Source organism: Lepisosteus oculatus, chromosome 3 (assembly GCF_040954835.1).
Source record: "Lepisosteus oculatus isolate fLepOcu1 chromosome 3, fLepOcu1.hap2, whole genome shotgun sequence".
Lineage (NCBI taxonomy): Eukaryota > Metazoa > Chordata > Actinopteri > Semionotiformes > Lepisosteidae > Lepisosteus > Lepisosteus oculatus.
In genome coordinates this window covers 65,451,110-65,465,174 of record NC_090698.1, presented here as the reverse complement: position 1 = coordinate 65,465,174, position 14,065 = coordinate 65,451,110, and the positions used below count along the sequence as shown (strand labels likewise).

The 14,065-nt window shown below is 36.8% G+C and overlaps 1 protein-coding gene across 1 annotated transcript; it reads right to left on the bottom strand.

Moving 5' to 3' along the window:
• Window positions 1-443: 443 nt before the first annotated feature.
• Window positions 444-12,464, bottom strand: LOC107079307 (uncharacterized). Its single transcript, XM_015362329.2, has 9 exons — window positions 12,208-12,464; window positions 11,620-11,829; window positions 10,006-10,212; window positions 8,172-8,405; window positions 6,971-7,124; window positions 6,079-6,188; window positions 4,687-4,800; window positions 3,586-3,729; window positions 444-1,284 (listed from the first exon to the last, which is right to left on the bottom strand). Exons 1-9 carry the CDS (start codon window positions 12,292-12,294, stop codon window positions 1,150-1,152), a joined length of 1,395 nt encoding a protein of 464 aa, XP_015217815.2. The 5' UTR covers window positions 12,295-12,464; the 3' UTR covers window positions 444-1,149.
• Between the last annotated feature and the right edge of the window lie 1,601 nt (window positions 12,465-14,065).

Genomic DNA, 14,065 nt, shown 5'->3' with positions numbered 1-14,065 from the left:
GTGGGAAAGCTTGGGATTGCTCATCTTCTCACTGCTTTCCTACACCTTACTGGCTGATGTGAGTGAAAGGCAAGCTGATCTTCAAGCCCTTCCTCCATGTTCATCTGCTGTGGAACCTCCAGTGTTTCAGATGGAAAATGGCTGCACAGCTGGTCACGTTGTAGGAGCACATCTATGTGCCTGAAGCTCTCTTGAGTAGATATAGGAGATTTTTCTTTTTTTTCCGGGAGCTGAGTACATTAAAAATTGTCTGTGCCTGTTTGGGTGTGTATATAATGAAAAATAACTAATGCCAATTCACAATTAAAAAAAATTGCATTTGTGTTTGTTACATTCTATATCAGGTTCATCGTGTCTGAATAATTCTTCTTAAAGTTCCAGAGACAGAGAAGTTCATGTTGTTATGTACCGTTTTCTGCTTAGTGGAAATAATGCACAAGTGATGCATTTATACCGTATTTTATTCCAACTGGAAAAGTGCAGATACAAGGTAAAATGTTTCAAAGCGCTATTTTTCTGTTGATCAAAAGCAGAAGTGAACATAATGAACTGCAAAGTCCAACCTGTAATTGAGCTTCTAAAACCACCAGGCCTTTTCTTTCATTAATCTTATATTCTCTGCTTAACAAGTATAAATACACAAGGAATAAGCAAAGCATTTAGTGCCCACCGCCAGCTGTAATAAAAGCTTGGACTATTAGCAACAGAATAATACAAATGAATGTAGAATTATAAGGACAGGCTGTGCTTATCCAGCTGTGATAGCCAAAAAGGTAATAAAACATTCTTTGATATGATGGTGATAAATCTGATGAAGCTAAAAACAGCACTGTGTAGAAATGACTAATTAAAGTGTGACATTTTGCTATTCTTGTACTGAGATTTTTATCACTCAGAATAGTGCTATGTTATTTGGGAACATTCCATGAAATTAATAGGTGTAGACCTCCTTATCTCTCTTAACATAGCTTTGAAAACCCAAATCACATTCTGGGTTTTCTGGAATTACACTTGGAAATTTAATTTTAAATCACTCGAAATGCAATTAAAAACACAATACTGCATGGCTGTTGATCTTTTCTGCTCTTGTCTATTACTTCAAATGTATTGTTCTAAACAAAGTCTTTAGGGCTCTTTGCAAGTTAGTTTTCATGGCAAGTTAATGTCTTGGGGTTCCTTGAAGGTGGGGATTTTCTGGAATTCATCTTGTTTCTTCAGGAAAAGCTGGGCTAAGATGAAGTCAGCTGTGGACTGGAAGTAAATATTCATATCCAAGGTTTGCAGCTGTGGAAAAAATAGCACATTTTGACGTTTATCACAACTGAATTGTAGAGTAGTTGTGAATGTAGGCAGTATAGAAATTGTGAGACAACTTTAAAAAGCAGAATTTCTTGCCCTCCTATTCTGAATAATAATCTAAATAAGTATTATGGTATTGGTAAGGAGGAAAGAAAATCTGTTAGTCATCAGGATTTCTTTTTCTTATTCACTAATTGATAGTACTGTAAAAATTGTCACACTCAATCATATAAATAAGATATTGTAGGTGGAGCCCAGTGTAATTCTCTTACAAATTACAACTCTTTCCTGAAAAATACTATGATGTCATAAAGTACTATGCTGTAAATGCATCGTGTAAAACGTATGGTGCTATACATATGTTGATTTAAAAAATATATTTTCACTTCATTAACACTGTAGTACCTGACGCAGCTACCCACCTGAACTACTGCAGTAGTTCTAGTTTAGAACCAGCAATAAAATGGCAAGAGAAATATGAATATCAGTGCAACTAATATGTCCGACTGTTCAATACAAAGGGAAAAATAAAATATTTTTTTTACCAATGTGTGTATAATGTGTAATGTACTTTCCTTCCTCTGAATACTGTTTGGTAAGATGTGGTGGATATCAAGAATATGTGCTTTTAACACATGTAACCGTAAATATGACACAGGCTCAGGTACAACAGTTTTTCCTTTTTTTGTAATATAACATGGACAATACAATATAATCTTATAATAAATAAGATATTAATAATACAAGAATGTAATTTTTCTTTTCTTGCACTGCATCTGACCTGTCCATCCCCCACCAAGTCATACAGTTCCCAATTTTGAATTCTCATGTAGCATAACAATACTAAAGGGAATGTAATTTATGACAGGGTTTGTTGTTATCAGCGTATACAGTACTTGCCACCAAAGACAAGACTGCAGGAGATGGCTATTAAATGTTTTTTAACATGTTACAGCTAGATGGGGGTGGAAAACTATTGTCAACATTTCCAGTTCTGGTTTACCTTGGCTAATTAAGTTCTGGGGGAATGATGAAGAGTGATCAACAGTCCAAGGAACAGAGGATAAAAGGCAGAGAGAAGATTGGACAGGGGATGGACAGAAAGACCCGAAGTGAGAGAGGAAACAATGCCAGATGGGAGGTCCCATCAGCCTTTAACACCAGATACGAGTTAAGTATTTGAACCTTATTGCCGTTCTGTTGTTTTTAGGAAACTCTGATTTCCTGAATAAAGAATCCCTCGGGGTAAAAACGGACTCTCCCTCATTAGTGGATGCACTTTTAGGATAAGGAGATACTGTAGGTATCCTGCTCGCTTTGTAGCCTCCAGTAGCTTCTTGTAGCCTTTTATAGTGAGATTTAACTCTACATTGAACTGTTTGGTTTAGAAGGTAGGTTTATAACTATTTTTGGCCTGTATAGGTGTTATGTTGGATCTTTGAAGACTTGGAAGCAGTCTGGAGATTTTTCTGGTTAGTCCGGATGTAGGCATCTCATACAGTATGTCTAGTTTGCATATACTGTAGAGTAATTTGTATGTTGTATTTTGTGTTGTATGTCTTTTAATTAATTTGATTCAAACTGAGTGTGCCTGATTTATTGCTCTTTTCATCAAAGCTGTTGCAGAGAACAAAGATTTTAGGTGACTGTAATTACACCAACTGCTTGGTACAGTATGTTCTTGGCATATATTTTACAATTCGGTGGTGGTTATGATTGTTTTTAATTATTGATTATCGTGCTTAGTCAATTTCCAGTTTTTTTCTGGTAATTTCACAACGTTCTTATCCTCCTATTTGTAAAAATATATGACCAAATTCGCCACATCTAAGCATTGGACATACTATTTTGTGTTTTGACGTACAAAAGTGACAGGGGCATTGCTTTTTAAACCCTTGCATTGCTGCAAGCCATTTAGTATGGATCCTAAGGGAATGATACAATATCTTTCATCTTCTCAGGGGTATGAGAAAGATAAATAGTAGGATTTAGGAGAAGGATGTGTTGAGTTCAATACTCCAGAGATCAACATTCAGTTTTATTGATAAATTCTACTGTCTAAAAAAGGAAATCACTTTCCAAACTGAAAGGGGATTGGATTTCTCTCTGCTCATCACTATAAAAAATAAACCTGAAAAGAGAAAAGGCTGGAAACTTTCTTTTAGAAAACATAACCTCTGGTCCATATTACCTTAAAGGCACACTCTGAAAATATACAAGGGAGTTCCACACATAGAATTCAATACAGTTCATGTAAGACGCTAGAGTAATCAAATGTCTTCTCACCTCATTGCCAGTGCTGTATGCAATGACCAGGAGCAAGTCCTCATCACATGTGCTCTTAATGTAATGGTGAGTGCCGTGAGGGAAGAAAAAGACATCCCCCTTCTCAATGTCAAAGTTAACCACATCCCTGCCAACGACACCAACCTGCAATGGAAACACATTGCATAGGATAAATTTTACACCTAAAATCTTTGCATTCATCATCTACAAAGTACTAGTATATGAATTTCTTGTTCTCTGGATAAATATTAAGAGGTATTTAAATATTCCTGAATATCTTGTTGAACTATTTATGTTCTAAAGATGATATGACTAACTTATCTGTCCCAGATCTCAAGACCATAATAAACACCATCTGTCTTGTATATTTTAAGTTCCTCTTGTGTAGTTATTCCCTTGAGTTGAGGTAGTTTATCAATGTATTAATATTTATCAATATTTTCAGCCACAGTACAAATTACTTTGCGGTCATAATCCTATAACTGACACTCATCTCCAACTACAATTTCAGTAAGTGATTGGAAATTACATAGAGCGCTCTCCTATTTGGAATATGCCAAGATAACTTCGTAAGATAACTAAGCTGAATTAAATTAATTCAAAATACCTCTGAAATTCTATATATCGGCAGTCAGTCATTTTGTAGAGTTACAGCAGAGGTCAGTGCCAAATACCATACTTAGAACCGTGTTTCACTTGCAGTTGAAATATTTGTTTTCATATGTATAAACAGACTAAAACTGAGTTTGGAATGTGGAGAGCAGAATGCAGAAATGCACACAAGAACAAAGTTGATTCAATTATCTGAATCAGCTAACATGCTAGTAATAATATTTAATGTTCTTTGGAAAAGTGGCCATAAGGGTTATAAGGGCTGCAAAACGTATTCCAGAACAACTGCAAACAGCTGCGATACAGCAAACAACTGCAAATGTGATCTGTGAAATACATATGACATGCAGTGGCTCCCATAACTGGCATTAAGACAAATACTCAAAATAACTGTTTTATAAATATCTAATACTTCTGTGCTTGATGTCTCAGCCTGATGTAAAAAGTCAAAAGGGAAGTTTCGCAACACCTGCCTTACTTCTTACTTACCTTCCCACAGCCACTAAGCACATAACCCATTTCATTGGCATTGAAATGATAGTGGGGTTGCCGCATCCCATTAGTGAAGATCCTCATTGTAGCAATGGTTACAGTGTCCTCATGCTGAGAGTCAGTACATGAAATTAAAAGATGAGACAGTTGAATATTCTACTTCCACTGTACTATTCTCCTCTGACTTCATCCGAGCTGAGTTCATGTACTCTACAGTGAAACAAATGTCTTCTAGAGAGGCAATGAAGCATTACGGTGAGGTCAAATGAAGGAAGTCACTCTAAAATATAAAACCTGGAAGATCACATGTAATCCTGTATCAGAATGGGTTATAAGGAGTTACAGGGAAGATGCTTGTAACACACGTGATCAATTAAGAAGGACACTTCAGAGACTTCGGAGTGAGCAGCAATCAAGAAGTCAACTGGATACCCTTTGTGTCACTTCACAATCATTTAACAGCAACTACAGTACTAGTCACTACTAGTACTAGTTTAAATACATACTGAGCAGTTTTGACTGTTACAATTCATGCAAATTAATCTAATAAAATCTCCCTCTCCTTAAATTCTGCACTCTTTTTTTTACACTAGGTTACACATTGTAAAATTTGGTCTTCAGTTCACCATTACATACCATAGACAAATGACCATCGTGAATAATTAATGATTCAAATGTAATCGTATTTTAATTCAAATATAAATTTAATTTAAATGTCATATTGACAGTTACAGCAACATTTTATAGAGAGAATAATTGTAAATAAAATTCAATACATAAGTTCATGAACATAGTGGTGATTAGCAGTTGGTGGGCAGATGAATGGTGCACTTTTTTCATTGTCTTTTAGATTAGATACAGATTAGAATTAATTTATCACATTTAAAAAGCACTCTCAGTTTGCAGTTGTTTTTCATTTGTGTAGACTGCAATTAGTATGTTTTAACTCCTCCATTTTTACACAATTAAATATATCATATATGAGAGATTTATGTTAAAAAGAGCCACATTATCAAACAATTAAAATGAAAATAAAGTGATGCAGAATAATCCCTGTTGCATACAGCTCCCATCTGTTGTATTCATATTGTATGTTCAGTTTTGTCTGAGACAGTAGTCTCATTAAATTAAAAAAGGTACTGTTAACATAAGTGTAATAAATTAGCAGAACAGAAAAAAATGCACTTTAGCTGTTACAGTTTACAGTTTTTTTGCACGTTCACAGAAGCCTTGTTTACATTCTCTGAGGAATTACCTCTCCCCAATAATATTTGTGTTCACCAAATGCAGCTTTGAATATTGTGTAATATCTTTTTATTGTTCATAAATATTTGCCTATTTCTTGGAAAGCAGTAAGGATGAATTACTCTGATTATAAGCCTGTCTTACCTCATTGAGAGATTTAGCAAATATAATTTCGTTTCTAGAAAGTCCGGTCTGGTCTTTAGTATATCTTGCCCACTGTATGATTCCACCGGGATACCTGTACTGCTTGGAAGCTAAAACCAACAGGATAATTAGTGCCATTTGATCTTCAAAACCCAGTTGAATTTATAAAGACATTTGTTAAAATAAAACATAATTTTACCATATTCCCTTCCCAAGATCTCGCTTTTGAGAAGACCATAGAAAACTATTCTTCAGGGACAGAGGGCAATGTGGTTTTGATTCCATCTGAGTAATTTGCTTTTGAACTGAGATAAGCTTGCTGAAGTGAACTAGATTGCAAGTTCTCAGTGATTTATAACCTCTAAAATCTGAATTACAGCCTTTGAGGACTATATCTGGACATGTTGGCTTGATCTATTTAGTTGTAATTACTCCGGGTCTCAGACCAGTAATGCAGATTTTCCCTCTCAGATGGGCAGTACTTATCAATTTGATTAAATTTTTGTTCTGTTGAAAACCACTAGAAAAATTATATTATTTTCATTGCTCACTAACTGGTTGGGTTATGCAATGTAGGACCTTTTGAAATTGTGGTTCCCACTACACAATGCAATTTATGATGGACATCTTCAAATTTCCATTGAGCTCAAGAATATTCAAATTGGCTCAATAGCATCTCAGCACAATCTGGTAGGTTTTGTACATGAAAAACATTGTACTCGATAACGAGGTGGGAGGACATTTGCTGCAAAATTCTAGTGATTGTGAGCTACACCAGTGGGATAGAAATTCTAAATGGCCATCTGAAAGCTGATAAATTGGAAACCTAGATCTATATATTTTAAAAAATAACTTTTAACCAAATGGGAAAAGAAAAAAAGTTTATTTTTACCTTTCAGGTCATAAAAGTATCTTGCCACAAGGAAGTCCCTAGACTGTGTATAGCTGGCCTTCCTCACCAGCTCATTGAGATTGGGAGGAAGGTTGACTGCCTGGTTCTCTGCAGGTTGCTTAAAGGACCTGATGAAGTCCACCCCACCAGCTGGCTGAAATAAAAAAAAAGTAACTCAAACTTTTGCAGGTCTTTCATACAGTAGGAGCACACAATAATAATATTACAATACAATTATTATAATACTATATTATATATCAATTATATAATATAATAATACAAATTAAAATTACATGTACACAAGTCATGCAAAAGGTTTAGATTTAAACATGCTTTAAACTAGGATAGAAAATTTACTGAAGTCAAATAAACTCTGGGAATGGCCAGCGTTCATATCACTCTGCAACTCACAACTAGGATCGGAGACTTCCTGGGAAAAACTAAGGTTGCTGCTGGAAGAGGTCTTAGTGGGGCCAGCAGGGGGTGCTCACCCTGTAGTCCATGTGGGTCCTAATGCCCCAGTATAGGGAGGGGGACACTATACTGTAAACAGGTGTTCAGGTGCACTATGGCTACTGTTGCATCATCCAGGTGGCTGCTGTACATTGGTGGTGGGGGAGGGGAGTCCCCATTAGCTGTAAATGGCTTTGAGTGGAGTGTCCAGAAAAGTGTTATATAGTTGTAAGCAATTATTATTATTCTAATTTTTCACACCTAGTAGATAAACAAATTGTCCACTAGGTGGATAACAAACCAATTTTTTGCAGTATCTATTTTTATATGTAATACATTTCCAATTTGTTACATTGTTTTGTTTACATTTACAAGATTTATTTTGGAGGACAAGGCATGATTTCTTCTGCACAGTGTGAGTGATTAGATGTTATCATAGTCATCCCAATTTTAAACAGGTAAGGGCTTATTCCATGCTGAAAAGAAATGAAAAGAGATACAATGTTTCAGCTGTGAAGCCTTCTTCTGGTGTTTTTTTTCTTTTCAGCGTGGAATAAACCTTTACCTGTTCCTTTGCAGCCTACACTTGACGCAGCTCCCTACTTGAACTTCTTCAGCCCATTTTAAACATATATTAAACCCCCCACTGTGTACAGAATTGGTCTGAAATGGACACACATGCTGACCTTCATTCGGCAGGGAGAACACCCTGGAGATCGGCCAAGTCACCGATGAACACCGTGCTTACCTTAAGGGACCGAGCGGCAATGTCCTGCGGTGTGGCATAAAACACGTCATCTACGTCACGGGTGACAAGCTCTTCGTGAGTGGTGAAGAACAGCACAAACAAGCAGTCCTCCTGCCCCACACACTTCATCCAGTGCAGGGTGCTCCTGGGGAGGAAGATGACCTGCCCAGCCGTCACATTGTAAGACGTCACGGAGAAGGGAGCCGAGTCCAGGATACCGATCCATACTGTTCCCTGAGAAAAGTCAGACATTAAAGAACAGCCAACAAGAGCTTCTTTGCAAGTATCATGCAGGTCCTGCATGTCAGTCAACTAGAAACTATACCAAGAGGCACTAGTATAAATGCAACAAATGCGCATTAGACCTGATAACATTTGTTGAGGTTTTAATGCCTCCAATCATATATAGTAATACTAAATAGAACAAAAAGACAGCTGTGAGAATGTTCTGACTGCAGAAAAGTCCATACTATAGAGCCCCTTTTCTCACTAACATTTCAATTCAGGTCATGACATGGTGTCAAGTAGGTCATACAAGCATTTTCACACTGCAGTTTAAACAACGTGGGTCAACCCAGGATCAGAGAGGTCCCAAGGTGCATTACACATTCTAACTCGGTGGAAAAACTTGCATTCCTACCATGCCCGACCCCTCTAGAGATGAGAAGAGCTTTTCATGTACAACTGCTTAGTCAAACAAAAGTCTAAATGCTATTTTTGTTCGGGTAAATGCATACATTGTCATTGCAATGGTAGTTTTTTTAGCTACACTGTGGATTTTGCAGACTGTTATATTGTGATATTGTGTATGGAAAAGGTATGTTCCTGTGACAATGTTATGACAGATTTTATAATACAATCTAATTAATGTTGAGCTTTTTTTTCCTGTAAGTGTATTCTATTTTACCTTCATATTGACACATTTTACCTACCAGAAACTGCCTATCAGCCCCCTCACCCCCATACACACACTTTCAAAAATTATTGACAAAATATCTGAGGAGATTATGCACAAAAATGAAGTTTTAATATGCACACCCCCAAATCATTCAGTACTTTGACCTTGAAACGGGCCAATGTTGAGCACTCCTCACAGCTTAAAATTACTCATCTTAAAATAGGTGAGATATATTTACAGTATGCTAAGGAACATACAGAGAATAACACAATATTAGGTTAAGAATGTACCACTTTTATCAGTTGACTATATTGAGTCTGGATGCTGGGTGTACCTTTGGAGCAGAGTGTTGAATTGTACAGCTGAATAGACAAGACTTGTTTCTTGGGCTATTAGCTTATGATGAAAAATGACCAAATTATTATTATTATACTGTTGACAGACTTGACAGACCTGTTTTTATTTTGTATTGCTTTCCTACACATGAAAGGGCCTAGCTAAACAACACCAACTATTATTTGCTAATTTCTAAAACTGCTGTCAAAGACAACATTGTGAGGCACTTTACCTTTTACTATAGATATTTAAATGATAATGATGAAGGTTTTGGAGGGCCTGTAAATCAAACGTATGCCACAACATACAATCTTTACCCTTTAAAAGTTTGAAAACCTAAAGAACACATCTGAGTGTCTGAAGGTATTGTTGACCTCCAACTTTTAACAGTTAACTCAGCAAGGCAAGCATAAATATTCTGTTTTATTCTTCAGTCAAAGAATTTGACTATGATCAATGGACGAACTGGCACATTCACTATCACTTAAGCCATTAGTGTCTTAGATACTTCATACTTTGGCACTGTTTGTATAAAGGGGTCTATTGAGCATAAAGCTAACTCCAAGGAAATATTCACAGCATAGCGAACATCAATTTTACCGTTGCCAGGAACCCGTGCTCATTAGCATTGAAGTGCCAATGGGGAACACGACACCCATTGGGCTTAATCAACAAAGTGGAGGCGGTCATTTTAGCATCATTGGCATTGATACTGCTGCCAAACTCCTCCTCTTCTTTGGTGTCGTAGTCTTTGGGGTTCTTCCGATACCTTGCCCATTGGACCACTCCGCCTGACAATACAAATTTCTGTCATCAAAGACAAAAATAGAATAAATTCAACAATTTGTATGACAGAGAAAAAACTCATTGTTAATCAGCTGACCTGGTTGTTTTGATCTTTATGAAATGTATACTATGTTGGAAAGGTAAGGTGTTGTGAAGGTGTTGTGAAATGATGTTACTAGCGTGTCAATACCAGAGGAAAAATGCAATGCTGCCTACAAATTATATGACCTAACCTGAGTTGAGAGTGTGGATCCGCGTCAAACTGAGACTTGAAAAAGAACAATTAGAGATTAATTTCATGTTGACAGTAAAAAAGAAACAGAAGAAGGTTGAACATCTAAAACTTTGTACTTTTTCTTCTGTCTGCTCTCCTTTGTACATAGAATTAACCTCTCCTTGTTGTCAGTTTGGATGGTTTATGAAGGTTTATGGAGGGCTAGTTGTTGAGGGATGCAATAACATTCATAGCTAATGGTAAAATGTTGCAACTGTTTCCAAAAAGAAAAAACCTTATCTCATCTTGATCATCATCTGATGAGAGGGTTAGGTTTTGGAGTGTAGTCATCAGCATTCAATTATGCTAGTCTACAATAAAGTCACTTTACTGTTTCAAAACTTTTGAAGGGCACTGCAGCATTTATTGTGCTAGATTTATTGTAGTAGAGAATGGTATTGACCTAGAGCTAAAGTAAGTTTTACAACCCAACACATCTTTTCTGCGGTAGGTAACTCTGAAATACTGGTAATGAAAGGCAGTCTCATTAGCTCCATCCAAAACTATGTTTATTCCTGGTATGTTTATTCCATTTATTCCTGGTATGATTATTCCTGGTAAGTGGTAACATGGAGCCTCTCCCAGGATCACAGTGCACAAGACAGAACAAGACTCTGTACAGCATGCCAGTCTATCTCATACTAGTATACAGAAACACACAGGGACACTTTGCTTTTCTATTCTAAGCTGCCTAGCGTTCTAGGCATCACCTTTGGCAAAGCTAGTAACTAAGACTTGCTCACCACCTGTGCTATATTTGCTTCACCCTTTTACAAGTACAAACATCATTTATGCGCTGGATAAAACCCCTTAAAGGAGACTGCTGCCCAAAATAAGGCTGAGAACATGTACAGGAATTCAGTGACATTACATTCCTAATCAAACAGTTAATAATTCAGTTTCATTTCACTCCGGAACATCAAGGCACTCGGACCTCTTTATCATGTATACCACTGTATGTGAATGACACCCCTTCTAATTCAAAACGCTACCGAGAACACTGTCTAATTGAGCAGCACAAATGTACCATAAAGAGGTTAAACAGGGATAATATACCTGAAAATCTGAAGATGCAGCATGAAAGATTGACACAATATTTTTTTGTGAAGAGGAAATTTGTGTCAGACCTATTAAAATCAGCATGAGCCTCATACCTTTGTTTTCTCCATCTGATTCAAGTACTTGAATTTGGGGTCAACTGGAGGATTCGAGCTCAGCAGCTTGCTGCTTTCCTCAGGTTTCTCCTTATTGGGTAGCCTCAGAGAAGGGGTGAAGAGAACTAAGGAGACCCCAAGCGTTATGGTCACAAAGGAGGCCAGCAGGCACACAAAGAAGGTCTTCATCAGGGAGGTGCAGGCTCTCGTCTGAAAGACACCAGAGTAAATGGGCTTATATTGCCAAGCATAGACTGTTAATCCTAGCTCAATGCATGTTGTACCCCGAATGTCTCCAGCTTTATAACTATCTTCTATTTCACAAACTCTGCCATAAGGCACATTAGCAATATAATACGTGTTCTTAAGCACTATGATATTTGACCATTGCTTGTTGATTGTTGCCAAAAAAATTAACATTTTCTTGATTTATAAATTTTTAAAAAGGCTTGTATTTTGCATGTTTATATAAAAACTAAGTAGTATAGGCCACCATTGGAAAACCATTTATATCAATTATTTATCTTCATTCAAAAACAAAGCATGTTTTCCTTAGTCCTCAACAATGAAGATACTTTGAAAACTCACCTGGTGTCTTTGTTCCTGGTCTCCCATCTGGCACTTGCTGTGGAGACGTGCCTTTTCACTGGTGGTTTCATAATTGTTAAAGTTCATTGTTTAAGACCAAATGGAGAATTTCTTTCAAAAGCAGACAAAAATTATTTGTGCAAAAGTCAAGTGCAAATGGATTAAAAAAATCTACTCATGCTCCTTAAACTTTTTGAATCAAGCGCCGCTGATCCTGTTGTGTTGCAAGCTGTGATGCTCCATTCTCCTTTTATAAGTACGGCAAAGGACTGCAGAGGGAGACGTTCATTTCCCTTTAAGCAAGAATTCAAAACTGACAATTACCTTCCTCTTAAGAAATAATTTATTGTGCAATAAAAATGAAACTTTGGAAACAGTGTTAGCTGTCTTGACGTGACTGAAATTTCCTTCTACCAATTTAATAAGATAATGCTGTACAATGTCAACGTTTTGATCCACTTTGTTGGAATCTGGATATTTACATTTGTAACACATAGAAGCTATCCAAAGACTTATGGAAAAGTACTATTAAAAGAAAGGGTGAATTGCTGTACAGTTAATGGCAAATGTTTCATTATTATTCTAACAAAGGGAAATTTCAGCCAACTTACGACGGTTGACTCTTTCCAAAGATAACACTGTGGTTTCTCAAGTTATAACTGTGTTTGTAAAGAGGAAGGTAGTGAACAGTTTTGTAAGCTTGCCGAACACAAATAATTGTCACTTTGTTATAGCAGCTGGGAGCTAATATGATTAGCAAGAAATTCAAATCCTTTCTGCACATAAAAATACATTCTCTCATGCTATGACTTTGAAGGTAAAGTTCCATTTTGAAGCAGGCACTGTAGAAAGTAACACAGAAATAAGTCACTGTAATCTATATTGTACACTTGAAGCTGCTTATCAGAGCAGCGAGTAGTAAATCCTGTATGTGCACTGACAACCTTCAGTCTATGCGGCCTGTCCTTCATCCTTGGTAGAGATAGTTGTTTGACCATTGCAAACAGCAGTAGATTCCATGTGTGCCACAGCCTTGCTTGAATTTACAAGCTGTTTATAAAAAAAAATTTCAGTCTGCTACTGCATTACTTTCTAGACTGCCTACTTCAAAATGAAACTTTACCTTCAAAGTAGTAATAAGACTGAGTGAGCTCTATCTACAGTACCTGCAGCAATAGTACTTTTCATGGTCCATGATAAGAATCCCTGTCTCTGTGATGTTTCTTGTTCAGGTGGTGATTGACGAACAAAGATTCAACTATGAATACCAAGGTTCTTTCAAACTAACCCGGTGAACAAGGTATAAAAAGAATTAAAGACAATGAATATACCTTTGAGCTTTGTGCAGTCAATCATTAAAATGCGGGAGATGGATCATTTCACCCAGACAATTCCTAGATCAGGCTGATGCCACTCTAAGGCCAAAAGTAACTGAAAAATCTACAGAGTTCAATGGTTAAGATGGGAAAAAATATACAGTATATTTGAGACAAATATACAGTATATCCATCATTTAACAAAGCTGGCCAGAAGGAAGCCATTGCTGAAATCCATAAAGCATTTGATTGATACTGCAAACACGTTTTTGTGGTCAGATAAGACAAAATTGGAACTTTTTGGTCTTGATTCAAAGAATAACGCTGGACATAAACCCAACACTGTATGGTATAAAGTGGTTTGTCAAATGACATGACATGACCTGACAAACCCAACATAGCACATCACCTATTCTGTTCATCAAGCTGGGTGGTAGCAGCAACATGCTATGGGGATGCATCTCTCTACAGGAATGGATAGGAGTGAAGGAATGCCGTATTAGAATATATACAGTATTCCAGTATATTTTAGGGTTAGGGAA

Bases quoted from the DNA above. Each gene is read 5' to 3' on its own strand.
- LOC107079307 (XM_015362329.2), bottom strand. From the start codon at position 12,294: ATGAACTTTAACAATTATGAAACCACCAGTGAAAAGGCACGTCTCCAC. The intron at 3,730-4,686 runs GTAAGTAAGAAG...TTTCCATTGCAG, and splicing joins TGCTTAGTGGCTGTGGGAAG to GTTGGTGTCGTTGGCAGGGA. The intron at 1,285-3,585 runs GTGAGAAGACAT...TTTTTTCCACAG, and splicing joins CATACAGCACTGGCAATGAG to CTGCAAACCTTGGATATGAA.